Source organism: Arabidopsis lyrata (assembly GCF_000004255.2).
Source record: "Arabidopsis lyrata subsp. lyrata unplaced genomic scaffold ARALYscaffold_6, whole genome shotgun sequence".
NCBI classification, from domain to species: domain Eukaryota; kingdom Viridiplantae; phylum Streptophyta; class Magnoliopsida; order Brassicales; family Brassicaceae; genus Arabidopsis; species Arabidopsis lyrata.
The window spans coordinates 13279333-13305751 of NW_003302550.1; the positions used below are offsets into that span (position 1 = coordinate 13279333).

At 36.4% G+C, this 26419-nt stretch overlaps 7 protein-coding genes across 10 annotated transcripts; 4 read left to right on the forward strand and 3 right to left on the reverse strand.

Moving 5' to 3' along the window:
- Nucleotides 1-1115: 1115 nt before the first annotated feature.
- LOC9310473 (probable nucleolar protein 5-1) lies at nucleotides 1116-4060 on the reverse strand. Its single transcript, XM_021021250.1, has 9 exons — nucleotides 3987-4060; nucleotides 3601-3702; nucleotides 3460-3501; nucleotides 3193-3372; nucleotides 2952-3116; nucleotides 2584-2784; nucleotides 1996-2493; nucleotides 1767-1901; nucleotides 1116-1659 (listed from the first exon to the last, which is right to left on the reverse strand). Exons 2-9 carry the CDS (start codon nucleotides 3676-3678, stop codon nucleotides 1360-1362), a joined length of 1599 nt encoding a protein of 532 aa, XP_020876909.1. The 5' UTR covers nucleotides 3679-3702; nucleotides 3987-4060; the 3' UTR covers nucleotides 1116-1359.
- Nucleotides 4061-4154: 94 nt separating this feature from the next.
- Nucleotides 4155-6842, forward strand: LOC9310474 (pentatricopeptide repeat-containing protein At5g27110). The gene has a single exon (XM_002872242.2). It carries the CDS (start codon nucleotides 4297-4299, stop codon nucleotides 6367-6369), a length of 2073 nt encoding a protein of 690 aa, XP_002872288.1. The 5' UTR covers nucleotides 4155-4296; the 3' UTR covers nucleotides 6370-6842.
- A 5705-nt stretch (nucleotides 6843-12547) lies between these two features.
- LOC9308359 (agamous-like MADS-box protein AGL53) lies at nucleotides 12548-13446 on the reverse strand. The gene has a single exon (XM_002874361.2). The coding sequence runs from the start codon at nucleotides 13381-13383 to the stop codon at nucleotides 12580-12582; it is 804 nt and encodes a 267-aa protein (XP_002874407.2). The 5' UTR covers nucleotides 13384-13446; the 3' UTR covers nucleotides 12548-12579.
- Nucleotides 13447-14047: 601 nt separating this feature from the next.
- Nucleotides 14048-16279, reverse strand: LOC9310475 (agamous-like MADS-box protein AGL53). Of its 2 annotated transcripts, XM_021021305.1 has the most exons (2): nucleotides 15903-16279; nucleotides 14048-15812 (listed from the first exon to the last, which is right to left on the reverse strand). In XM_021021305.1, the coding sequence occupies exons 1-2, from the start codon at nucleotides 16140-16142 to the stop codon at nucleotides 15297-15299; spliced, it is 756 nt and encodes a 251-aa protein (XP_020876964.1). In that variant the 5' UTR covers nucleotides 16143-16279; the 3' UTR covers nucleotides 14048-15296. The 2 variants fall into 2 exon arrangements, with proteins under 2 accessions (XP_020876964.1, XP_002874408.2); XM_002874362.2 differs by having other exon boundaries at nucleotides 14048-16142.
- A 310-nt stretch (nucleotides 16280-16589) lies between these two features.
- Nucleotides 16590-17952, forward strand: LOC9310476 (cell division cycle 20.5, cofactor of APC complex). Its single transcript, XM_002872244.2, has one exon. It carries the CDS (start codon nucleotides 16627-16629, stop codon nucleotides 17950-17952), a length of 1326 nt encoding a protein of 441 aa, XP_002872290.2. The 5' UTR covers nucleotides 16590-16626.
- A 402-nt stretch (nucleotides 17953-18354) lies between these two features.
- Nucleotides 18355-22404, forward strand: LOC9308360 (kinesin-like protein KIN-14U). Of its 3 annotated transcripts, XM_021021237.1 has the most exons (11): nucleotides 18355-19091; nucleotides 19167-19201; nucleotides 19324-19407; nucleotides 19493-19654; nucleotides 19771-19877; nucleotides 19960-20144; nucleotides 20220-20384; nucleotides 20482-20700; nucleotides 20836-20873; nucleotides 20996-21123; nucleotides 21206-22404. In XM_021021237.1, exons 1-11 carry the CDS (start codon nucleotides 19033-19035, stop codon nucleotides 21845-21847), a joined length of 1824 nt encoding a protein of 607 aa, XP_020876896.1. In that variant the 5' UTR covers nucleotides 18355-19032; the 3' UTR covers nucleotides 21848-22404. The 3 variants fall into 3 exon arrangements, with proteins under 3 accessions (XP_020876896.1, XP_020876895.1, XP_020876898.1); XM_021021236.1 differs by having other exon boundaries at nucleotides 18355-19201; XM_021021239.1 differs by lacking the exons at nucleotides 18355-19091; nucleotides 19167-19201; nucleotides 19324-19407 and having other exon boundaries at nucleotides 19558-19654; nucleotides 19722-19877.
- Nucleotides 22405-24211: 1807 nt separating this feature from the next.
- On the forward strand, nucleotides 24212-26419 carry LOC110227366 (uncharacterized protein At3g60930, chloroplastic-like). Its single transcript, XM_021021452.1, has 5 exons — nucleotides 24212-24704; nucleotides 24836-25422; nucleotides 25624-25752; nucleotides 25823-25970; nucleotides 26037-26419. Exons 1-5 carry the CDS (start codon nucleotides 24212-24214, stop codon nucleotides 26417-26419), a joined length of 1740 nt encoding a protein of 579 aa, XP_020877111.1.

Genomic DNA, 26419 nt, shown 5'->3' on the forward strand with positions numbered 1-26419 from the left:
GATAATGACATATAGATTTCTCATTTGTTTCATAATTCAATATTAAAAAAGTAAAATAAAAGAATATATTTTTAAAAAGTTATGTGACGTCAAATAGGTTTTAGAGAACAACATGTATGAAGTGAATTTAACAAGTGGTTTACGCTATATGTAGTTTTTGTAAATTAATTTTGTTTTAATAAAAATATTTATGGTAAAAAACTAAAAGCTTTTTCAGATTTTGTATTTTACAGTTGGTCGTTTTTTATTTTAATATTTTATATATACATATATTAATAAATAATTTTATATCTTATTTTTAAAGAAATATACGATATAGTTCATCTTTGTAGTTGTTTGTTTTTGTTTTCTGTTTTTAGTATGTTTAACTTTTTACAAATGTTATATTGTTTTAAAATTGTGATATATATAAATACTTTTCAGCAATTATTATACTTCAAAAATTTAGATTCTTTAATTATGTTAAAATTGTTTGTGGTAAACAAGCATAATTTGAATCATACTTTAATATTTAATATGTCTTCTTCTATTTTTAAATTCTTTTTTACTATTATATCACAATAATTTGTCATGTAATTTTTGTAACTTGTGTTCAATTAACTTTATTTAATAAGTTTCATCGAAATAATATATTCTCATATAAAAACCATATATGAATTTAAATCCTAACTTTTATAATATTTCTCAAGAGAGATTGATGTCTCTCGTGGTCGAGAGACTGACTGATTCAAATAATAAAGTCAATGTAACAAACTTTTATTATTTTTAAGAACAAAAATGAAAGGCATGTTGTCAAGCTCTTAGACAAGTAAACATATCCTCTTTCTTTTTTATTTTTGTTGCAATTATTTTGCTTTGGTTTGGATAAAACAATAAAAGAAAATTCAAAAAATATAACCCGCAGCGTAGCGCGGGTTTCGACCTAGTAATCTTTAAACTTCTTAGACCAATATAGGACGTCTTGACACTGATTTGCTATGGATATATCAATAGATAGTCCATAACTATGTTGATGAGCACTTCACAATCACTTTCAAAAATTACCGGGGTACCACAAAGGTAAAAGTTAATATTGACTGTCAAATAAAATGCGTTATTGCTGGAGACTGGAGTAATAAACAAAAACACTAAATTAACCTTTACTAGATTAGAAGATCGTTTAGCAGAAATGCAAGTTTTAGGGAAAAGGACTAAACCACACATACCCTTACAAAACGAAGAACAGTTCCTTTTTCAAGTTTCAGACAAAAAAAAAAACCTTACTTAACACCTAATGCAAAAGTAACGCAACAAAAGCTTTTCTTTGTTTCTGATAACAAAGTAGAGAAACTAGACCACGCAAAATTTTTAAAACTCTCCTCAGACCTCAGTTTTCTTCTTCTTCTTCTCACTCCTTTCCTTCTTCTTAACAGGCATTTCGGTTTCCTCTTCTTCGTGTTTTCTCTTCTTTTTCTCTTTCTTTGTAGGCTCTTCGGCGGTTTCAGGTTCTGCTTCTGTTTTCTTCTTCTTCGACTTCTTCTTCGAAGGCTCCTCAGTTTTGGGTTCTTCCTCATCATCAGCCTTCTTCTTCTTCTTCTTTTTGTCTTTCTTTTCTTTGACACCGTTCTCTGAATCCACTGTGGGAGTTTGAAGAAGAGAGTCTGCAGCTGTGTTGTAAGTCTGCAGAAAACAACAACAAGAAACAGCTTAATCCACAATTCAGAAGTTTCTCGAACATTATTACAAAAGAAAGTTGAAAAAACAAATTAGCAGATGAATAATCTGACCTTAGCAGGAGTGATCAGACCTCCGGATCCTTTCTTTTTATCTTTGTCATAAACTTCAATCTTTGGTTTGCCTTTAGCTGAGCCAGACAGACGTCCTAAATCTTTTCCTTCGAGAGTTCTCAACCGTGCTTCAAGCTGTCAGAAGAATACAGACCACATGATAAACATCAATGAAGGAAGAAAAATTAGATCAGAGAGGAAGAGGAAGAGGAAAAATATTGAATGGTACCTTTAAGCGGTTTTCCACTCCCATAGTGTTGTCTTGGCCATAACCAAGGGCATCACAACGGACAGCAAGAGCAACTTTTGCAGCTAATGACCGTGAAATTTTACCCTTGTTCTTTGGTGTAGCTTGGCACACCACAGATGCGTGGTAAATTAGACCGTACTTTGGAGTGGCGTGCTTGGTCTTAAGGGCTCTAAATAAGGCTTTTTCAGCTCCAAGAATCTGAACCGTGCTTCCAGGTTGTTTTGAGAGGTTCAACAAACTACCACCATGAGATATTAAGCGAGCACCGACTAGCTCCCCGACAAGGGCACTAAGATTTGGTGCAATTGTGTTCATTCTGCTCTTCAAGTAGTCAAAAAGCTGAGCTCTGTACTCAGCAAGAGAAAGAACCTGGTCACAGAGTTCTCGGATGTGTAATAAATCGAGGTCACTGACTTCAGTTCCCATAGATATCACAGCAGCCTCTTTCAGTTCTGCTTCAACTTCATCAGCCAATATCTGAGATGAGGTTGGACACAGAAACAATGTTTCAAAAAGACATAACAAGTTTTGAGCACAAGGAAGTCAAATCCTCAAACAGGGCTTTACCTCAGAGAAGTCTAGCTTTGCAGCATTAACCCGATTCCCCATAAGTTTAACAGCCTTGGCATATAAGATATTGTCCTGTACGATCTTAGCAAGCTCAGGAAAATGCCAACCATACCATTCACGAACCCTCATAGCGTACGTGTTGAGCTCTTTGTCAAGATCATCAAGCAGACCAATAGCTTGGATTATCATAGTATCCACCTAACAAAAAACTAAATTATAAGGAGATACAAGAGAAAATGCAGAGAAACTCAATGACGATTCAATAAATACAAAAAGGCATGCCAAAATTTCCATGATATATTTAGCTAACTCAACAATCATAATTCAGAGAACTAAATAGAAAAAAACATAAATCAAATGACTACCTTGTCGGTACTGAACTTTAGTTTATATCTGGCAAGGCTGTGAGACAACCCCAAGCTCATTGGAGCTAGATCTTTATCTCCCAATCCAGATATAAGTTCACTTAGCTGGCTTCTAACACCTCGTAACAGCTCCATAACAGCATTGTTGTGAACACAGTCTATTTTCTACAAGAGTGAAACACATCTGTAAGAAACAACCCATATTCAGAAACAAAGGAGCGTATCGGAACAAAACACACACCAGTTTCTCCTTGATGATATTTCCAAGCTTAGAATCAGCAACAGCCAAGGTTTCACCAACACAGTTAGCCTTCAAGAACTTGCGTAGACCCTTGCTTGGAGTTCCCTCAAGCAATTTAGCCACTGCTTCAAGAGCTTCAGCTGTGTTGTCAAACTTGTCAAAAGCTACTAGCTTAACCATCTGTAACAACACCAAAAAAAGAACTATGAGAAACAAATTATTACCCAAAAACAAAATTTGAAATATGTCTAGAACAAAAGAAATCACCTTTCGGGCTGACTTTGCGGTCAAGAACTCATTACCAATATCCTACAACCACAAATTTGACAATACTTAGAATTAAAAAAACACACACTCAGAGACGAGGTTAAGATAAATGAAACTAAGAGAATGATTAAAAGTAATAACCTCAACATTAGAGAGCTTTCCTTCATCTAATACTTTAAAGATTGCAAAACCACCTGGCGTCTCAAACAGTATGTGCATTTTCACAAGCTCTCAAATCAGTACCTGAACAAAAATACAAGATTAAGAGAAACCATTAAAAGTCACCAACACTACAAAAATTTATCTTTTTGGGAGCTAAAGCCACTAAGCTAATAAAAACAATATTCAAGAAAAAAAAAATTACCAGTTTTGAAGTCTACAAATCATAAACTCAATGAAAAAACAAGAAGACAGAATACAAGTTAAGACCAACACTCTGTTCAAAATCCGACAAAAGAACAGAACTATAACTTGGAAGCTTCGTTGCAGTAATAACGAAGAGAGAGAGGTCGAGAAAGATTCAGTACCTCAAAGGGTTTACGCACAGCTGCAGCGTTAGAGAGAGCTAAAATCAGGAGCCGCGAGTTTGCTAGGGTTTAAGATACTTTTTATAGTTGTTGAAGAAGATTCTCAAAACGCTGCGTTTTTATTGCGAACGGCGCGTTTTCGTAACTTTGTTACCTAGGGTTTTAAAATTGCACCGCTGTTTTGTTTCTAAAAACCATATTTTGGGCCTAATTAAACTCGGCCCATTACTATAAATGGGCACCGTACGATTGAATCTTGCCTTCAATCTCTGAAAACAAAAAATGTGATCGTTAAAAACGAAACCTTGAAATGGAATCTTCAAAGTTGTTATCTTTATTGCGAGAATGTACCAATACCAAGTCTCTAAGACAAGCCAAGCTTGTTCACCAGAGAATACTCACGGTGGGGTTACGTAGCGACGTCGTTTTATGCAAAAGTCTCATCAATGTCTACTTCGCTTGTAAAGACCATTGCTCTGCAAGACTCGTCTTCGAAAACATCGATATACGGTCGGATGTTTACATCTGGAACTCTCTAGTGTCTGGTTATTCAAAGAACTCAATGTTTCATGACACTCTTAAGGTTTTCAAGAGGTTGTTGAATTGCCCAATTTGCGTCCCTGATTCGTTTACTTACCCGAATGTGATTAAGGCTTATGGTGCGTTAGGTAGAGAGTTTCTTGGTAGGATGATTCATACTGTTGTAGTGAAAAGTGGGCATGTTTGTGATGTTGTTGTGGCGAGTTCTTTGGTTGGTATGTATGCAAAGTTTAACTTGTTTGAGGATTCAGTACAAGTGTTCGATGAAATGCCTGAGAGAGATGTTGCGTCTTGGAACACGGTTATTTCAAGCTTTTATCAACGCGGGGATGCTGAGAAGGCTTTGGAGTTATTTGGAAGAATGGAAAGGTCTGACTTTGAACCAAATTCAGTTTCAATTACGGTAGCTATATCGGCGTGCTCGAGGCTGTTGTGTTTGGAGAGAGGGAAGGAGATCCATAGAAAGTATTTGAAGAAAGAGTTTGAGTTAGATGAGTATGTAAACTCTGCCCTTGTTGATATGTATGGGAGATGTGACTTCTTGGAGATGGCTAGAGAGGTTTTTCAGCAAATGCGTAGAAAGAGTTTGGTTGCTTGGAATTCTATGATTAGAGGTTATGTCGCTAGAGGAGATAGTAAGTCATGTGTTGAGCTTTTGAATAGAATGATTATAGAAGGAACTCGACCGAGTCAGACAACCTTGACCAGTATTTTGATGGCTTGCTCTCGCTCACGGAATCTATTACATGGAAAATTTGTTCACGGTTATGTGATTAGGAGTGTTGTTGATGCAGATATCTATATAAACTGTTCTCTGATTGATCTTTACTTCAAGTGTGGTGAAGTTAAGTTGGCTGAAACCGTCTTTTTAAAGACACAGAAAGACGTTGTTGAGTCATGGAATGTTATGATCTCTGGTTATGTCAGTGTAGGTAATTGGTTTAAGGCTGTTGACGTGTATGACCAAATGGTGAGTGTTGGAGTGCAGCCAGATATAGTAACTTTCACAAGTGTTTTATCTACTTGTTCGCAACTGGCTGCGTTAGAGAAAGGCAAACAGATTCATTTGTCCATTAGCGAGAGCAGGCTCGAAACAGACGAGTTGCTGTTGAGTGCGCTCCTTGACATGTATTCTAAATGCGGTAATGTAAAAGAGGCTTCTAGAATTTTCAACAGTATACCAAAGAAAGATGTTGTGTCATGGACAGTAATGATCTCTGCGTATGGATCTCATGGTCAACCCAGAGAAGCGCTCTACCATTTTGATGAAATGCAGAAGTTTGGTGTAAAACCTGATGGGGTTACTTTTCTTGCTGTATTGTCAGCTTGTGGTCATGCTGGGTTAATTGATGAAGGTGTCAAGTATTTCAGTCAAATGAGATCCAAGTATGGAATCGAGGCTAGTATTGAACAGTACTCGTGCTTGATTGACATCCTTGGCCGAGCAGGTCGGTTGCTTGAAGCTTATGGAATTCTTCAACAAAAACCAGAGACAAGAGACAATGCAGAGCTTCTCAGTACTCTCTTCTGTGCTTGTTGCTTGCATCGGGATCATTTGTTGGGATATACAATCGCAAAATTACTTGTGGAGAAATATCCAGATGATGCATCAACCTACACTGTCTTGTTCAATTTGTATGCTTCTGGCGAGTCATGGGATGCAGCAAAGCGAGTCAGATTGAAAATGAAAGAAGTGGGAATGAGGAAAAAACCGGGCTGCAGTTGGATTGAGATGAATGAAAAAGTGTGCCATTTCTTTGCTGAGGATAGGTCTCATCCACAAGCTGAGAATGTTTATGAATGTCTTGCTCTTTTAAGTGGTCACATGGAAGCTGGTCAATGATTCTTATCTGTCCCAAGAAGACAACATCTCAGGCTAATGTCCAAGTTACACAAATGGTGGATTCGGTGCAAAGTCATGCACTCAAGAACCGTTTCAAGCTTTTATATAAGGTTGCTTATTTTTAGGAAACCATCAAGAAGCATGTTCCACAGTCAAGTCTTTCAAAGCTTAACCTAAACTCAAAGGCTATCAACATCATCTACCTAATCTGACCCTTATCGATTGCTCCTCATTCGTGCTGCTTCTCGTGGTTCAGGACTCCAAGAACATGACTATCTCCAACGTAAAACCTGACTAAAGAGTCAGTTACAAGCCGAGTTCTTTGCCCAACAAGGAACGAGCAATGACGTTTTGGCCTTCCATGCACCGAAGATCCCACCATGGATCCTTGATACTTGTCCGGGAGTAACCTGTAAGCATAGAGGATATACTAGAAGTATTTAGTTTCATCACGACCATAATAAAATTTGAATCGTTTATGGTGTTGTGTTGTAATTAAAAATATATATTTCATATTAAGTATAAAGATATTTTGTATATATATTTAATGCATTGATTATTATAATTAATTGGTTTTTTCAATTTCAAAACTAATTAAAAGTGAAATAAAAATAGTTAAGTAAGATCTTACAAATGTTTTTGCCAAAATCAAAACCGTTAGATCTTATATCTTCTATTTATTAAAAAGAAACATTGCGCGTTTTTGTTTACGGGTTATTACGAAAAATATTTTTTCAGAATTTTAATTACAAAAATTAACAACATATTACACACACGCGCAAAAAAAAAAAACTTTAGAATAAAGAGTATGTAAAATTTCTATATTTTTTAACCATGCAAAAACGATTTTGATTTTAGCAAAAACTTTATATTTTATTACGATGTAAACTTTAGAGTAAAGAATCATATACTCGCTGATAAAAAACAAAAAAGTCATATACTCAATTTTCTCTATTAAAAATAATAAAACTTATTTTTATTTCACTTTTAATTTTGTTATTGAAAAAAAAAATAACTAATTGTAGGAATCATACAAAATATCTTTATATTAAATATAGAATGTGTTTTTCCATTATGCAACACCATAAATAATTCAATTGAATAAATTTTTTTCAATACTAAACTAAATAAAATTAATTTTTTTGAATTATTTTGTTGGACAACGCCGGATTTCAATGAACGGTGTACCGGAATAAGATAGTTGTGAAGTTGACCGTATATCGTCATATAGTTTGTATATGTGGGCATGCGATACATTTAGTTTGTGTACTTGACTATACAATTTTAAACTTAGTATGTGTGGTTATGCATTCTGCAATAATTCGTGTAGTTAGCAATTTTTTCCTAAAACAAAATCCTAAATAAACGATGATTTTAAATCCCATAAGATATATATATATATATATATATAATCTCCCACGTGTAAAGAGAAAAACACAAAAAAAAAAATCAGAATGGTATTTCTAAACACATTCTGACTTGCTCGTTGGGATCAAGTAAAAAGAAATTTGGAAATTGACATACAAGATTCTATGATTTATATTGCACGAGAAATGGACCAAATCCTCCCGCAGACATTCGAGAGAAATTGGCCGAGCTATTGTGGAGCTTATCTCATCGCTAACCTTACTGGAAGTGTCAAACCTTGAAGATCTCCAAGGCCGTTGGGAAGAAACTCGACCTAGATAGTTTGTTTTTTCAATTTTCTTTCAATCTCATTTTAAGCTCTCTGTTTTTTTTGTGTGTGTGTTTATCCTTTCTCTGTACATGCCACATTACTTATAAATGAATATCACATTTAAACAAAAAAAATATTATTGTCAACCTAGATAGATATACGAAGTTTGATTTCTATAGTGTATATGTAATATTTATCAGTAAATGTACTAATAGATTTCAAACTAACTAAAGTAACTTTTCTTTTTGAAATGTTTGATTTATTGAAAATAATTCATAACTTACTATGCTTTAGAAAAACAGTTGTGATCCATGTGGTGAAGAGACTGAATATGAAATTCGAAGAATATGTTGGTGTATTGCTTGGCGAATATGGGATTTCGAAAATCAAGTTTATTGACAAGCAACAAGTAATGAATCAGTGAAAGAGAAGATTTTAAGTGTTATAAACAAGAGAATAAGAGATGATAGCTTAGAATGACGATGTAATAATAATATTAGATTGACTCTAAACAAGGAAAAAAAAACATGAAAATTTGCCTCTTCATCCTTTTTTATTTTTTATTACCTATTTAATGATTTGTATTTTTTATTACTTAAATTTGCTTATTTTTTATTTTTTTAAAAGGTTTAAATTGTAACTGAATTATATTTATGAATTTTTTTAATATAAACCATATATAGTAATATACATAGCACCGAAATTTCAACTATTCTTCTGACGCGAAAACTGATCTTTTTCGATCTATAGCCAAACTAAATTGGCAGAAACCCTAATTCCACTGGAAAAAATGGCAGAAATTGCCGATAGAATCAATACCACTGTCTCAACGCCGCAGCCAGAATCAGAAAGCTCCAAAAAAGCAGATCAGACGAAAAAAGTTGCCCCAAAAGACGCAGCATTAGAAATTTCCTTAAAAGTCGAAGATATGACGAACAGGGCCGGCTCTTAAGTTGAGCAAGAGGAGCAAATGTGCAGGGCCCAAATTTATTTGTGTAAATTTAAGGGTCCAAATTTTTTTTATTATGAAAAAGGGTAATTTTTAAAACTTTAAGATATTTTTAACATGAAAAATGCCCAAATATTTTCTTTAGTATGAAAAAGCCAATTTTTAATAATTTTTTAACATGAAAAATGCCCATTTTTTTTGTTTGAAAAATGGCCAATTTTTAAGATTTGTACAAGGACTCCAAATTAATTGAGCCGGCCCTGGTGACGAAAGAAGCGAAATCTGGAGGAATTTTGTTCAGCGTTTGCCCACCGAGTCCGAAAAGTCGCGACTACATCTTGAATAGCCTGATCAAGGCATTATCCAAAGACTCGTTCCTCTCCTACAAATACGGAACGATTAAACCCGTTTAGACCTATTTATATTTCTTAATTATTTTTATTAAAAATATTTAATATCTTGATAACTAAAATAAAATAAGATAAGATTAAATACAATAATAATTAGTTTTCACTTAAACCATATATTTATTTAAATTAGAAGAATATAAAACAGCGTTTTCCCGCCAACTCGCAAAATTGTGTGATTGAATCCGCGGAGGTTCGATTCAAAGCCAGTGGAACTAAATCAACCAATAAAGACGATGATTTAGAGGGGAAGACTCAGCCTTAAGATTTTTGATTCCTTATCCTCTTTATGATCTGTCTCTATGGTTTGCTTTTGCTAATATGATTTGTTCTTGTAAATATCTTTCTAATATGAGTCGTTGATTGGTTTTGCATTATGTGGTTAGTATCATAATTATCATTGTGGTTTATGTCTCTATGAATGTTAGAACTATCTATGTTTAGTTTACCTTATAGTTTATGTCTCTATGAATGTTAGAACTATCTATGAAAAAAGCCAATTTTTAATAATTTTTTAACATGAAAAATGCCCATTTTTTTTGTTTGAAAAATGGCCAATTTTTAAGATTTGTACAAGGACTCCAAATTAATTGAGCCGGCCCTGGTGACGAAAGAAGCGAAATCTGGAGGAATTTTGTTCAGCGTTTGGCCACCGAGTCAGAAAAGTCGCGACTCCATCTTGAATAGCCTGATCAAGGTATTATCCAAAGACTCGTTCCTCTCCTACAAATACGGAACGATCAAACCCGTTTAGACCTATTTATATTTCTTAATTATTTTTATTAAAAATATTTATTATCTTGATAACTAAAATAAAATAGGATAATATTAAATACAATAATAATTAGTTTTCACTTAAACCATATATTTATTTAAATTAGAAAAATATAAAACAGCGTTTTCCCGCCAACTCGCAAAATTGTGTGATTGAATCCGCGGAGGTTCGATTCAAAGCCAGTGGAACTAAATCAACCAATAAAGACGATGATTTAGAGGGGAAGACTCAGCCTTAAGATTTTTGATTCCGTATCCTCTTTATGATCTGTCTCTATGGTTTGCTTTTGCTAATATGATTTGTTCTTGTAAATATCTTTCTAATATGAGTCGTTGATTGGTTTTGCATTATGTGGTTAGTATCATAATTATCATTGTGGTTTATGTCTCTATGAATGTTAGAACTATCTATTTATAGTTTACCTTATAGTTCATCCACCACCAGTAACTCTATGCACAGCTTACCATTTGGTTATGTAGCGTTGTGAAATTGAGTTTGGAATCCTTGTAAATTCTTTTTATTTTCAATGGTGACAGTGCTTGTCGTGTGTTTGGTTTTATGCAGCTTACTTTGGCTTATAGGATTACAAGTTAGTTACCAGTATGACTAGGCTGAAATTTTGTCGATTTTCTAGTGGTGACATGAACTTCTTGTGAGTCTGGAGTATGTAATATTATTTTCTTTCCTTTTTGAAATATGAATTACCTATTTTGGTTTACCTTATGTCATCAAAACATGGAAACATCATTGCCTACAAGTTTGCTAGTGTAGTTGGTTGGCACAATTGCCTGTTTTGTATTCCTTTCTACTGGATTAGCTAATGGCTAATTGACTATTAAACCAAGTTATGTAATGTTGCTGTACATGGAATTAGCGGATTATTCCTCATTTTGTTTCCTCCTTAGTTCTTCCTTCTATCTTGCCTGGTTTACCTTTGATATTGCTTCGATTTTCTTTCTATGCTCAGGTTTTTATGTGTCGACTTCATCGATCTCTGTATTCCATTTAATCTCTCTGATTTCACTGATTCTTTGGTCTTCTCTCTAGTCTTCTCTGTTTTCAGTTAAGAACAAAGTCTCTTGAGGCTGCAATTTCAATTCTTCCCTATTCCATTTCCATACAAGAATGTTTTTTTATACATTTGAGAATCCATATCTCCAATACTAATGATGCTCTTTGTGATTCAAGATCTTTCACTAGTTACAATTATATAGTAGCTACTTGGTGGATCTTTTAGCTTGATGGTATATGTGTCTAATGCTAAAAGAATTTGGACAAGCTTTCTGTTACGATTTGACAAAAGATGCAGCTCGAGTATATAATAATTGTACAACAATTTTGATGAAACCGTCACAGAAGGCCGTTGTTAAGTCATTGAATGTAATGATCTCTGGTTATGTTGGTTTTAAGTCTGTTGAAGTGTACGACCAAATGGTCAGTGTTGGGGAGAAGCCAGAAACTACCGTCACAAGCACCTGCTTGTTGGCATCTAGCTTCATTACAGATAGGCAAGCGGATTCAATCATTTTTCCATTAGCAAGAGCAGGTTCGAAACAGAGGAGTTGCTGTTGAGTGCGCTTCTTGACATGTACTCTAACTGCGGCAATGTAAATACAACACTAGAGGCTTATTGTTTCAGGAAACAATCAAGAAGCATGTTCCACAGTCAAGTCTTTCAAAGCTCAACCTATTATCATAAAAAGTCACTAGAGGCTTTTAACATCATCTACATAATCTAACCCTTGTTGATTGCACCACATTCATGCCACTTCTCGTGACTCAGGACTCCGATAACATGAATCCTTAAAGGACCTATCCATTGTAATCTGGAAATTCATTGGCATTTATATCCAACAAAGCCAGAGTTTTCCCACCTCTTGGACAAAACACTACTTTTAACATCTTGTGTTGGAAGCTGCCACAAGAGCATCTGACACATCAAAGTGTCAGGTAATTTGCTTATCATATCCTCGTGTCTTCGCACTACAGTTTTCGAGTTCATCTCATAATCGCTTCTCTTTCAAAAGGCTCTCCTCCATTGAATCCTTTCACAAAATTGAACTGAAGATTTCCACTGAAACAAGCTCAACTAGTTGGCTTATCTGCTTAAATTATGGACATCTAACATTCAATATGTCTATTTTAGATTAAAGCTCTTAATATAGCAGGTATGAGGTAAATACACTCCAGTTTAAGACTCGGATAAAAATAGAAGAAGCCAAGACTGTGTTTAGAAACTTGAGAAAATAGCATTCATACTGAAGGAAAACATACAATTCAATGGATTAAACTCATAATCTAAAGTGAGAATACATATTAGAACATAATAAAACCAAGTCAAAGAACCGGAATTTGGAACAACAAGACCTAAGTATAAGAGAAAATCATTGGATCTGCAAACTTAAGGTGCTTGATTCCATGGCGCAAACTGATCAAAGTGGACAAGTGGGGTTTGTGTCTGCATCTGAGGAGGAAACACCATGGGAAGATCAAAGTTACTTCTTAGACGAGATCCTTGAGCCCCAAGTAAAGCCGATTGGTCAAAGCTAGAAACAGAGTTAGGGAGTTGACAGAAGCTACCGTTGTCATGGTTATAGAGAAAGACTGAAAATTTGCTCTGATGTTGACTCAATGATGACGTCGATAGCTCTTGCTCTGTGTTTGACATCAATGGTGATTGTTGTTGATGATGATCCTCAATTAGCGAAGGAGAAGACAATGGATTCGTTGTGGAAGAAACCACACGGCTCTGACCTAACTCGATTTGGTTCTCGGGTTGGAGTAACTTAAGCTTATCTTGTAATACCCGTATACCACTTTCTAACGAATCCTTCATCTCTAAGACTTTCTCCGAGAGCTTATTGTCGTCGAGGATCTTCTTCCTTAGCAACAGAGAAAGGTTTGTGCTTTTCTTGCGTCTCTCTCTGTCGTTTAGTTTGGTAAATCTCTCAGCCATGTCTCGAACCTTGGATTGATCCTCCGGCCATGTCTTGATGAGTTCTCCGTCACGACCATAATATATGACACAGACTTCGATGTCGCACAGAGTTGAAAGCTCGAAGGCTTTCTTAAACATAGTCTCTTCTCTCATAGACAAGTTCGTGGTCTTTTTTGCAGTAGAAGAAGAGAGAGACGATTTCTTGAAACAAGTTTGGTTTCTCAGAGACAATTTAGTTTTCTTCTTCGTCGACATTGAAGAATCCATTGTTGTTTACACAAAGAAAAAATAAAGAAGCTTTAGTTTTTCTTATCAAAGAGAAAAAAAAAAACTCTGCGAATTGGGATACTAAGTGGTTCAGGGTTGATATATAGAATTGTAAAAATTTGATTTCCATATTTGATATTGATTTCACTAAACCAAGAGGGAAAGAAACTGAGCTCTGTGGGTTTCATTTCCTTTTTTTTTCTTAAGAGTATATTTGCTTCATTAATTGCTGATGATATTCTTTTATTAATCTAACCGTTGGGATTTTCAAGTAATGAATTTCCTTTTTTTGTTTGTTGTCTATGAGGGAAATCTTAATTAGATCCGATTTCCATTTGCTAATTAATATCAATATAACCGTTGTAGTAATAGAAAACACTCACACAAAGATTAATAACATAGATGTTAAACTCTCGGGGTTTGTGCAAGTCACCACCACTATGACGAGTCATTTTAGATTCTGAAAGCTCTCAAGAAGTCTAGGTAAGCATTTCCATGTAGGATAGACAAAACGTCACTTGTAGACATGTAAAATTGCAAAACTGCGGTAGCGGTTCTGTGTTCATGTTATGATAGAGGTACTAACTAGTCAACATAATGATCATAAGAATCTAAACAGTCATGAAAAGAACATTTTATATATATGAATCTGGTAAGACATATACCTCTGCAGACTGCAGTAAGCCAACGATATATAAAAAAAATACCAGATTAAAGTACCACTACATACACCTTTGGTTAAAGAACTTGTATTGCTTATGATTTTACTCTCTCTGTTAGATCATCTTTAAAATTCAGGTACTTGAGTATAGGGGCATCAATCAAAAACTCTGTGCCTTCATAATCAAAAACAAGAGCACCAGCTTCCATTTCATAAAACTCAACATTGAGACTGGTTAATGACTGAGAATTGCACTCCTAAAACCTTAACATTATCATTGAGACTTCTTGCAATGCTCATCAAATCTTCAAGAACCGGGCAAGACGAGATAAGCAACTGTATAGCTTCACCACTGCCATATATATTATTTTCTAAACGCATGAACCTGAGACAAGGTAAAGAAACTGACTCGAAATCACGCATCAAAACCTGATGGAGTCTTAAGTACACCAATGTCTAACATATATAAAGACTTAGGGGAATTAATCACCTCTAAAAACTAATGTTTCACATGACACTTAGCATCAAGGTGCTTAAGTTAACGCTTAACCACAGAATCTATCCACCGCGTGCCACAAGACTGGCCATCCTCATTCCTCCGGATACTTTACTTGAACTTTCACAAGCATAAATCCTTAGAGGAATCTAAAAACCTATCAACAAAACTCACTAAGGCATTGCAATCTGTGAATTCATTGGCGAATAGATCTAACCAGGGAATAAAAAAACCAGAGGTCTTACACCACTTGGACAAAACACTAGATTTAACAACATCTTTCGTCGGAAACTGCAACAAGAGCATCTGACATATCAAAGTGCCAGGTAACTTGCTTGTCCCTATCCTCTTTTCTTGCACTACAGTTTTCGAATTCATCGCATAATTGCTTCTCTTTTGGAAAGCTTTCCTCCATTTAATCCTCAATTACTAAATTAGTTGGCTTATCTGCATATATTATGGAATGGACATCTAACATTCAATGTCTATAGTATATTAAAACTATGACTATAGCAGGTTTTAAAACTCAAAGATAAGACTCAGACAAAAATAGAAGAAGCCAAGACTGTTTTTAGAAACTTGAAAAGAATAGCATTCATACTTAGGAAAACATGCATACAATTCAATGGATTTCTTACAAACTCTTAATCAGGTACGAGAAGAAACAGTTAAACACATAATCTAAAGTGAGAATACATATTAGAACATAATAAAACGTGGACCAAGTCAAAGAATCAGATCTTGGAACAACAAGACCTAATTATAAGAGAACATCATTGGATCTGTAAAAGATGGTGCTTGATTCCATGGCGCAAACTGATCAAAGTGGACAAGTGGGGTTTGTGTCTGCATCTGAGGAGGAAACACCATAGGAAGATGATCAAAGTTACTTCTTAGATCTGATCCTTGTGCCCCAAGTAAAGCCGATTGGTCAAAGCTAGAAACAGAGTCAGGGAGTTGACAGAAGCTACCATTGTCATGGTTATAGAGAAAGATTGAAAATTTGCTCTGATGTTGACTCAATGATGACATCGATAGGTCTTGCTCTGTGTTTGACACACCATTCACCAGTGATTCTGTCCATTGTTGTTGATGATGATCCTCAGGAGAAGACAATGGATTCGTTGTGGAAGAAACCACACGGCTCTGACCTAACTCGGTCTGGTTTTCGGGTTGGAGTAACAGAAGCTTATCTTGTAATACCCGTAGACCACTTTCTAACGAATCCTTCATCTCTAAAACTTTCTCCGAGAGCTTATCGTCGTCGAGGATCTTCTTCCTTAGCAACAGAGAAAGGTTTGTGCTTTTCTTGCGTCTCTCTCTATCGTTTAGTTTGGTAAATCTCTCAGCCATGTCTCGAACCTTAGATTTATCTTCAGGCCATGTCTTGATGAGTTCTCCGTCACGACCGTAATATATGACACAGACTTCAATGTCGCACAGAGTTGAAAGCTCGAAGGCTTTCTTAAACATTGTGTCTTCTCTCATAGACAAATTCGTGGTCTTTTTTGCAGTAGAAGAAGACAGAGATGATTTCTTGAAACGAGTTTGGTTTCTCAGAGACAGTTTGGTTTTCTTCTTCGTCGACATTGAAGAATCCATTGTTGTTTACACAGAGAAAAAAAGAAGCTTTAGTTTCGTATCAAAAATAAAATAATCTCTGAGAACGGTTCAGGGTTTATATAGAATTGTAAAATTTGATTTCCATATTTGATATTGATTTTTACTAAACCATGAGAGAAAAATTCAGCGGTGTTTTTTTTATTTATTTCCTTTTTTCCTAAGAGTATCTTTTCTTCATTAAATGATGATGATTTACTTTTATTAATCTAACCGTTGGAATTTTCAGTAATTGTAATAAAAATTATTTATTTGTTCTTAACATTATAGAGGAAATCTGAACTTAGATCCGATTTCCATTTTACTAATTTAACCGTTGTACGTAATTAACATTTTTTTATGTAAAAAAAACCCTATATTGCCTCCACTAGTTTCTATAAATAAATCCCAAATTTCACAATTCACACCATCGTCGTCATTCACTCTCTCTCTCTCACAGTATAAGCGACGAGACTCTTTAGTAATAATGGCACAAGCTTGGTTTCCACTTGAAGAACACTTTCTTCCTAGGAAACTTTCCAAGGAAAACCTCGACAGGTTCATACCAAATAGATCCGCCATGGATTTCGACTATGCTCCCTACGCTCTTACCGAAGGAAGAAAACCTAAAGTTGAGGTAACTTCAGCGTCAAGGAAAGCGTACATGAACCAATTGGCTGAGACTATGAATCAGAATCGAACCCGGATTCTCGCTTTCAGAAACAAACCTAAAGCTCTGCTTTCTAGTAATCACTCTGATTCTCCTCATGAACAATCTAAATCCGTAAAGCGTCGTAGATACATTCCTCAGAATAGTGAGAAAATCTTGGATGCACCTGGCATTGTGGATGACTTCTACCTTAACTTGTTGGACTGGGGTAGTTCTAATGTCTTAGCCCTAGCTTTGGGCCACTCTATTTACTTGCGGGATGCTTCTAGTGATTCTACATCTATGCTTGTGACTATTGATGAAGAGAAGGGACCTGTCACAAGTATTAACTGGATGCAAGATGGTTGTACTCTCGCAATTGGTCTTGACAACTCTGAAGTGCAGATTTGGGATTCTGCTTCGAATAGTCAACTGAGAACATTGAGAGGTGGTCACCAGACAAGAGTAGGATCATTAGCATGGAACAATCACATCCTAACAACTGGAGGAAGGGATGGAAAAATCATCAACAATGATGTGAGGATCAGATCATCAATTGTGGGAAGTTACTTGGGTCACACTGATGAGGTTTGTGGTCTTAAGTGGTCAGAATCTGGGAAACAATTAGCAAGTGGTGGTAACGACAAGGTAGTACACATATGGGATCGTTCTCTCGCATCCTCAAACTCAACTAGGAAATGGTTGCAGAGGTTTGAGGGACATACAGCTGCTACGAAAGCTCTTGCATGGTGTCCATTCCAAGCGAATTTGCTTGCAACTGGTGGTGGTGTAGGAGATAGGACTATTAAGTTCTGGAATACACACACTGGTGCTTGCTTGAATTCAGTAGAAACTGGCTCTCAAGTTTGTTCATTGTTATGGAGTAATAAGGAAAGAGAGTTGCTTAGTTCACATGGGTTTACACAGAACCAGCTTACACTTTGGAAGTATCCATCTATGTTGAAAATAGCTGAACTCAATGGTCATACATCAAGAGTTCTTTATATGGCACAGAGTCCGGATGGTTGTACTGTGGCTTCAGCAGCAGGAGACGAGACTCTTAGGCTTTGGAATGTTTTTGGAGTACCACCACCAAAGACCACCAAAAAAGCTGCTCCAAAAGCATATCTGCAGATATTTTCTCATGTGAATTGTATTCGTTGAACAGTGAAGGCTAACAAGGAGAAAACTCATTGATAGTTAACATAAAAAGAAGCAATGTACATTCATCTTTTTTCCTGATTCATTATTCATGAATTTTATTTAGTTAATACAAAACCAATTGTTTCTTGTGTAAATTGTTGAGTCAAGCTGAATAAAAATAAAAAGACAGTATAATAGCACTATCATTGGAACCGGTAAAGTCGGTTTACCTTGAACCGGTTACCATAAACCATAGTGTTTGATTTTCTGAATTTGTTGAATAAAACCGGTTATGACAAAACCGGTGAAGCACTAAGGAAGAAGATAATGGCAAACCGGTCGGCGAGGAATAAAAGGCACCAACTTTTTTTGCCTTTGAATGGACCTACCATGATTCTCCTAATCATTCGTTTTTCTTTTAGATTATTTTTCATCTTGCAATGCTCAAAAAGTCCACTATTTTGTTGGAAGATGAAACAGAATGAGAGAGACAGAAGAAAGATGTTTCATTTCTGAAATCAAGAACCATCATCATTCATCACCAGACAAAGAATTGTTCAATTTGACAAAATCCATACCCTTTTGTCAAAAATCAAAAACACATGTGTTGTTGTCTCTCACTTGCTTCATCTTATGCCTCTGAGAAGATAGCTTTAAACCCATATGAGCGAATCTGGTTCTGTTTCTCTGGCTAATGATGATTCACGAGATTGAGATTCCTTAAAAGTTTTGATTTTTGTTCTTCTTTTTTATAGATTGCTTCATCTTCAATTTTCACTTTTCTTTTGTATTAAATAATTTCTTGTTCCGAGGGGTTTTCTTGTTTCTGACAAATAAAAACCTTTCCTTTTCTCTCTCTGCTGTGAACTAACATTAATCAATTATCTGTCTCTGAGTTTTTATGACAACTCAAGTTGTCTTCTTGTTGAGAGTTCTGCAATAATTATAATAATGATAAGTTTAGTGTTCTTTTTCCTTTGTTCCTAACTACCATTCTTTTACATTGGATACGTTGAGTTTGTTGTCTTTGTCTCCATTCCACTTCCACTTCCTCTTTGTTTGTCAGAAATTGGATCTCGTTCAAGTCATCTAAGAAAAAAAATGTTAATTTCAGCTGAAAAAGGAGAGATCTTGATCCCTCAATCTCCAGTTAGCTCAATGTCTGTTCCTGAATCTATTGAATCAGTTGTTCCTTTGGTCTATACTGATGTAAATGTTGTTCCTGAACATGAAAGGAATCAGCTTGAAAAGTCAATTTCAAACCTTGAAGGTATCTCTTGATTTTGCTTCTTCTCACAGTTATTTTTCCATTGGTATGTTTTCTATTTGATCAAGAGTTTTAAAAATGAATTTGAGCTCAAGTGTAAGTTGATTGGGTTGGTTTTTTTACAGGGGAAGTTTTGGAGTTGAAGTCAAAGCTAAAGTCATTGGAGGAAAAGAGAAGGGAAGTTCTGAATAAGATTATAGACACTAAAGGTTGTTAATTCTTTTAGTTTTGAAACTTGTTTATTTTTTGGGTTTAGTTTTGATTGTTATCTTAAGGATTGGCTTCAATTTGCAGGAAGTATACGTGTGTTTTGTAGAGTTAGGCCATTTCTATTGACGGAAAGGAGACCGATTAGGGAACCTGTTTCGTTTGGACCGGATAATATTGTTATAAGATCTGCTGGAAGTCGAAAGGAATTTGAGTTTGATAAGGTTTTTCATCAATCAGCAACTCAAGGTTAGTTTGCTGTTAGGCTTTAGTGATTCTTCTTATTTTGGTTTCTTAGCTTTCTGTTTCCTTCCAGTTGTGAGTAAATGAGGCATTCTCCTGGTTGAAAAAATAAAACTCTGTAGAAGACGTTTTCGGAGAAGTGAAACCGATTCTTAGATCTGCTCTTGATGGTCACAATGTATGTGTCTTGGCGTATGGTCAAACGGGGACTGGCAAGACTTTCACCATGGTTAGCCATTCTTGATACTCAGATTCTATTGAAAATTTTCATTAGGAGAGTTGCATTTCTTCTAAGCTACTTTTTCCCTTAGGATGGCACAAATGAGCAACCAGGTCTTGCTCCTAGAGCTATTAAAGAGCTTTTCAATGAAGCTTCAATGGATCCTACACATTCTGTGACTTTTAAAATGAGTATGTTGGAAATCTACATGGGTAACCTGAAAGATTTGTTGTCTGCAAGACAGTCTTTGAAGTCATATGAAGCCTCAGCTAAATGGTAAGTAACCAGCTTTCTTATCCAAAGGTTTATCTTTAAGACCACAAACATTCTTTTAAGTACTTCGTATTGTAGCAACCTTAATATTCAAGTAGACTTAAAGGGTTCGGTCGAAATTGAGGGTTTGACTGAAGTGGAAGTACCGGATTTTACAAAGGCTAGATGGTGGTACAACAAAGGGAGGCGAGTCAGATCAACTTCTTGGACAAATGTAAACGAAACTTCAAGCAGATCTCATTGGTAAGTTCTTGATGGTTCTAACTGTATTTGTCAATTCTCAAAACATCTGTTATTTCTCAGTTTGGTAGTTACCCTTATTCAATTAGTTTATCTCTAGTTTAACAAGGATCACAATCTTTCGTCGTGGGGATGCTGTGGGGTCAAAAACTGAAGTTAGCAAGCTTTGGATGATAGATCTTGGAGGAAGTGAGAGGCTCTTGAAAACTGGAGCTATAGGGCAAACTATGGATGAGGGAAGGGCCATAAACCTCTCACTGTCCGCTCTTGGAGACGTGATTGCAGCGTTAAGGAGAAAGAAGGGACATGTGCCTTACAGGCAAGCTCTCAGCTTTTATTTCCTTTTCACACACATATACCATTGAAGCAGAGACATCTATCTGGCAGAAGTGAAATAGATCTTGCTTTGGTCATGCTACTGAGTTTAGCTTTTTTCCTTTTTTGTTGCTTGCAGGAACAGCAAGCTAACTCAAATTCTTAAAGATTCTCTAGGTAAAGGCATATGGTTGCTTAAAATATTATCTTAAAAGTCTTTTGAGATTACCATATACTTAAGTTATCGAAGTTTGATTGTTTTTGTGAGTTTAATGGATTTGTGATTTAACTTTATTTAGGTACTAGATCAAAGGTTCTGATGCTTGTGCACATAAGTCCACGTGATGAAGATGTTGGTGAAACAATTTGCTCTCTGAGCTTTACTAAACGTGCGAGAGCCTTAGAGTCTAACAGAGGATTAACATCAGTAAGCACCTGTAATGCAGTATTTGCAATTCTATATTAATTCATTTCACTGATTGCTGAATGTTTTCATGATCATTGCTTAGGAACTCCAAAAGCTAAGAGAAAAGAAAATATCGGAACTTGAAGTGGAAATGCGAGAAACTCAAGACAACTGCAAGAAGATCAAAGCGCGGTTACTGGAAGCAGAGTGTCTGCTTAATGAAAACAAGAAACTCTTTTGGATCACCAATGATAAGCATCTAGAAGATATCGAAAAGAAAGTTCTTTCGCCTTTAGATCATCTACAAGAGACGGATGCAACCCCAAAATCATCTGATAAACTAGTCAAAATAAGCAAGAGTTCTGGTTTTGTCCCACGTTTCATGACTTCAACTGTTGCTAGTCGCCAAAGGCAAACAATGTCAGAGAAGGAAATCAATGCAAAGGCTCAGAGCATACGATCAATGGTTAAAAACCTTACTCAATTCTCCACTTCTCAATCGCTTAGCCTCTCTGACTCACGCAACAGAGTTCTCCTTAGAAGATCATACACAAAGCCGCTTCAAGCTACAGCTAACAGTGGAACAACACCAGAAACGCCTAAAAGACATATCAAGGATAATTCTTTACAGAGAAAGAATATGAATGATACTTCTTCACCAAGGAGCAAGATGGTTACTTCATCGGATCCAAATGTGAGAGCTAAACTGTGTCACCACAGACGAAGAATGTCAAGCTTGACATGATATAACAGTAATCAGTCAAGAAATCTTTCATCTTTCTTTTCCATCTCTTGTGAAAGTGCTGAGTATGAGCCTGAGTAGGATGAGGTTGAGGCGGCGTCCTCCAGTAGAGTAAGGACCATTTGAACCTGAGTAAGGCGATGGTCGACTCGCGATTTTAGGAGCATTTGAACTTGTGGATTTTGCAGTTCTGGTTTTAAAAGGACACAGCCCTCAAGTTACTTTTTTTTTGCTTACATCTGAGAGCATGCCTATATGTTTTGTTTGTGATTGTTTCTCAAAGTTTTCTTTGGGTTGGTGATAGTTTGATGTTGGATGTTTTTATGGGGTTCACAGAAACTGGATCATAATTAATAGTCCAGATTCTGTCTTCTTTGGAGGGTTCAGAGAGATGTGTGAAAAGGTTTGAGGGTTTTATTTTGTCATCGTTTGAAGTTCTTGATGGCACAATAGTGTTGTGGATTTTGGCTTCATTGTATCTTACTTTTTTTGTTTGTTTGTAACAACTCTTTCTATATACTACTAGATAAGGACCCGCACATCGTGCGGGTTTTAAACTTTTTATAAAAATTAATTTAACAAAACAATATATATATTCAAATTTTGTTGTAAGAGCATCCACAATGGGGTAAGTGTGAGTGTGGGTGTAAATTTTTTTTTATTATTATAATTTAAAGAGAGAGAAAAAAGAGAGAGAAAGAAAGAGAGAGAAAGAGAGAGAGTGTCTTACACCCGGGTGTAACTTACACCCGGGTGTGAAGAGAGAGACAACTTTTCTCTTATTTTCGATTACTTTAATGGTCACACCCGGGGAGAAAATGCGCCATTGCGCATGGCCTAAGCAGAAACTATCTTTCGAAAGTAAATAGATATTTTTTTAGTTAGAAAATGAGATATTTATATATTTGTTTTTTTAATATACTAAATTGCATTTCTATATTTTAAATTTATTGTAACACATATTACAATAATTTAAATTATCAATCACCAAAATTTTTGCCAAATATTCATCATAATTACTATTTCCAAATTTCAAAAATGTAGTCTCGCAATCTTGCTTAAAATATAATTCCATAACTTCTTCAAAAATTATTTGACATGCAAACTACCAGATAAGCAGTCATCTTATTACATCCATTTACAAATCTATTATCTACGTTATTACTAAAAATGTGTATTTATACCCAATCATTTTATACCCTGAAAGTATGATCTTTACCAAACACCACCTACAAAATATCTCAATGAAGACATTAAACTAACTATAAGTCTTATTACTTTCACTTTTGCATCGATTGTAGATGTAGGATTCACACTCGATTATCTTTAAGTATTTCAGTGGAGAAAAACTCTTAAAATCAACGAATGAATATGAGAATTCGAAAGGGAAATTAACCAAGAAAAGAATAAAGTAAAGAAATTTGATAAGAACGAAGTATGCAAAGCCTTGCGAAATTGTAAGAGAAAAAAGTATGTTGTATTGCTTAGTGGTAGTGAGTAAAAAGATTTGTCTCTCCCAAACACATGCGTTTGAGGCTGTTTTTATAGAGAAAACATGATTAATGCGGTCATTTACTGCTCATAATCGCATTGATCCGCATTAATCATGTAAGTTACAATTTGACCGAAACGGCTTGAATTTGAACTATCTTGGGCTTCGCATGGATCTTCCGAACTTTTTCTTGCTGACTCCGAACTCCCGCGTTTTGACGCTACTGCGAGCCTCGAACAATATTCTCCTCGCTTCGGCCTTTCTCTATGCGAACTGTCTGTCGAATAAGAGCGAACTCCATACTGGCAAAGATCGAGCTCTTCTACTAGACTGAATCGATCTTCCGACTGGTTAAGCTCGATACTTATAATAAAAATATCTTCAATTCCGAGAGGATTATTATGTAATAATGACGCGGACAGATCCAAGTGGATCCTACCGAGAATGTGTGGGATCCGACCCCAACATTTAGCCTCCCAAGTCTTGCGAGCTGAGTGCTCGGCTTGGAAGACTTAAGTAAATAGTAATTAATGAATCGAGATCTTTAACATTCTGGAATTTCTCCATGTTTTACGCTGTTACGCCGATCTCGGATAATCAAATGATTTCCCTGACAACCGTCATCATTAATTTTGTAATTTTATATTAATACTGCAGGGAAAACTGTCTCGCTTCCCAATATTCTCGAGGAGGTCTCCCATCATACTTTAGGGTTCTAAGAGGTAATATTACTTTTCCATCTTATCTTCTTTACCTAGAAAACTTTCATTCTTATTACAGAGGTCGTTGTTTCCTTTCGGTAAAAATCCCTTTCATAAAATGTCGAACCTCTCTTCTGAATTCGCGAATATGAGGCTCATGATCTCGAAGCTTTCATGGGTGAGGGAACCGAACCTTATACCCAAACTGGAGGCGGGTTTGATCTTCACCCTCAGAGTCAATCGACTGTTGATTCTCTTAACGATCTCCGTCGCTTATGCCACATTCCCCCCGAAGTGGAGATGGTGGTCCCGGAGCCTTACGAGTCTCCGGAATCGGGGCGAGAGGGTTATTGCTGCGCCTATGAAATTTATTTCAAAGGGTGCGGCTTGTTCCTCCCCCTTCTTGAGATACTTCTTATTTACCTCGACCATCTGGGAATCGCCTTCTCTCAGATGTCGCCCAACATGCTCCGGTATCTTATGTGTACCTTCACTATTGCGGCGGAGGCGGGCTACTCGCTGGGACTTAGCGAGCTCTTGGAATTCTTCCAGGCTCGTGAATCCAGAACTTTTGGGTATTATGCCCTTTATCCGATCGCAGATCGGAACCTTATTGATGGCCTGCCTTTAAAAGACAACGACTGGAGGAAATTTTGGTTCTTCTTCCGTATAAATAGTTTTTCGGTTCAGAGTTCTTCTGAACTCCTTCGAATTCACTGGTCATCGAATTTGGGTAGAAACTGAATAAGTTTCCCAGGCTATTTCGAACTGTGTTAATACTTTCTCGTTTTTCCGCAGGTCCCCAAATTCGGCCAGTTCCCTCTGTCAATTTTTTAAACTTTTACCAGGCCGTCCTGGAGAGGCCAGTTAATTGGAATTCTTTTACTTTGGAGAGAATTCACGGTGCCGGACATTCTGTCAGAATGGGCCTCACTCACCCCGTCGACCCTCCTCCTGCTGAGATTGATCTCTCTAGTCTGAATGCCCGAGATAGGAGAAAGATCAGAGAAGCAGACAAGAAAGTCAAAGATCAGATTTCCCAGATTGGAAGAAACAAGAAAAATGCATCTTCCGCCGGAGATGACAAAATCTACCGAAAAACTCTTTTAGTTGATGACGGGTCCCTTGAGGGCTCAAAGTTAATGGCGGTTGTCATAAACAATGCTCATCCCTCCACCCCAGCAGCAGACAACACGATCGCTGCTACTGCTGAAGAGGAAGGTCTTATAGGCGATTCTTCTTTCATGAAGAAGAAGAAGGCTGAGGAACTCGAACCCCCGCTCCAGGGACAACCCAAGAGCATAAGGAAGGACAAAATAAATCCTTCAAAACTACCAATTCCTGAATCTGCTGAAGCTCAGGATATAAACCCTGATTCAGGAATTGTTATAAGGGAACCGCTGAGTTAAGGGATGTTACCCCCTAGACGTCCCCGAGGTAATACCTCTAGAGTTCGATCGTCTCCGAGCTCAGGACTTGTTGCCAGAGCCTCATCTCAATCAGGTAACCTTCAATTAACATTTTGTTACTGGAGATTAACCGACCCTTTAGGAAGCTCAATACTCACAGAAATATCTCTATTTCAGATAAAGAGAAGATTGGAAACATCTAAAAGATGTTTCCACACTCGCTTTGGGAAGAAACTTCCGTCCTTTGGGCACTGGAGGGATGACATCAAGAAGATGTATATCAGTCATTCATTCCACTCCTCCCAGGTTTGACTGTTCGAATATGTAAACATCTAATTTTGTATCTCCCTTTTCTTATCACATCTCCTTTTATTAGGCAACCCTGGATGTGAACAGCATCATCAACCATTACGAAGAGGAGCTTACCAAAGTTTCTAAGAGAGCTGCTATTGCTGAAGGAGAGATTGAGAAACTCCAATCTTCCAATCAGCTTGTGAAGGAGACGATTGGTCTCGACTCGGCTCGTTAGAAAGAAATCGAGCGACTCGAAAGATCTGGCGAGGAGACAAGGAAGATTTTGACTAAGACAGAGCAAAAGCTAAAAACTGCCCTTGCTGATCATAACTTCGCAAAGGGCGAAATCGAGCTTCTGAGATCAGAGCTTAGCAAGGTCAAAACAGCTGCTGAGGAGCTCGAACGCAAAAATGAGTCTCTTTCCAAACTGAAAGATCGAGATATTCGCAACATATCTCATGATGCTCGGAAAGAAGTTAAAGGAGCTGGGCAAAAGTGTCTTCTTGCTGTGCATGAATTTATCACTGCGGATAAAGATTGGAACAAACTTAACTCCGAACGTGATGAGATGAAGAGCAATCTCGATCTGATCAAGGAGATAGAAGAAGGAACACAATTAATCTGGCTGAAGAAAAGGAGACAGTTGGCGCTGAGCTCGCTAAGACTGAAGCTAAGCTAG

What these genes read in the sequence shown, in the direction of transcription:
- LOC110227366 (XM_021021452.1), top strand. Translation starts at nt 24,212, where the DNA reads ATGGGTGAGGGAACCGAACCTTATACCCAAACTGGAGGCGGGTTTGAT. An exon ending in TAAACCCTGATTCAGGAATT is followed by an intron (nt 25,423 to 25,623) that starts GTTATAAGGGAA and finishes TCTCTATTTCAG; the next exon opens with ATAAAGAGAAGATTGGAAAC. An exon ending in GATTGGTCTCGACTCGGCTC is followed by an intron (nt 25,971 to 26,036) that starts GTTAGAAAGAAA and finishes TGACTAAGACAG; the next exon opens with AGCAAAAGCTAAAAACTGCC.
- LOC9310476 (XM_002872244.2), top strand. Translation starts at nt 16,627, where the DNA reads ATGGCACAAGCTTGGTTTCCACTTGAAGAACACTTTCTTCCTAGGAAA.
- LOC9308360 (XM_021021236.1), top strand. Translation starts at nt 19,033, where the DNA reads ATGTTAATTTCAGCTGAAAAAGGAGAGATCTTGATCCCTCAATCTCCA. An exon ending in TCATCAATCAGCAACTCAAG is followed by an intron (nt 19,655 to 19,770) that starts GTTAGTTTGCTG and finishes AAAACTCTGTAG; the next exon opens with AAGACGTTTTCGGAGAAGTG. An exon ending in TATGAAGCCTCAGCTAAATG is followed by an intron (nt 20,145 to 20,219) that starts GTAAGTAACCAG and finishes TTCGTATTGTAG; the next exon opens with CAACCTTAATATTCAAGTAG.
- LOC9308359 (XM_002874361.2), bottom strand. Translation starts at nt 13,383, where the DNA reads ATGGATTCTTCAATGTCGACGAAGAAGAAAACTAAATTGTCTCTGAGA.
- LOC9310474 (XM_002872242.2), top strand. Translation starts at nt 4,297, where the DNA reads ATGGAATCTTCAAAGTTGTTATCTTTATTGCGAGAATGTACCAATACC.
- LOC9310475 (XM_002874362.2), bottom strand. Translation starts at nt 16,142, where the DNA reads ATGGATTCTTCAATGTCGACGAAGAAGAAAACCAAACTGTCTCTGAGA.
- LOC9310473 (XM_021021250.1), bottom strand. Translation starts at nt 3,678, where the DNA reads ATGCACATACTGTTTGAGACGCCAGGTGGTTTTGCAATCTTTAAAGTA. An exon ending in CAAAGCTAGACTTCTCTGAG is followed by an intron (nt 2,494 to 2,583) that starts GTAAAGCCCTGT and finishes ACCTCATCTCAG; the next exon opens with ATATTGGCTGATGAAGTTGA. An exon ending in GTCTGATCACTCCTGCTAAG is followed by an intron (nt 1,660 to 1,766) that starts GTCAGATTATTC and finishes TGTTTTCTGCAG; the next exon opens with ACTTACAACACAGCTGCAGA.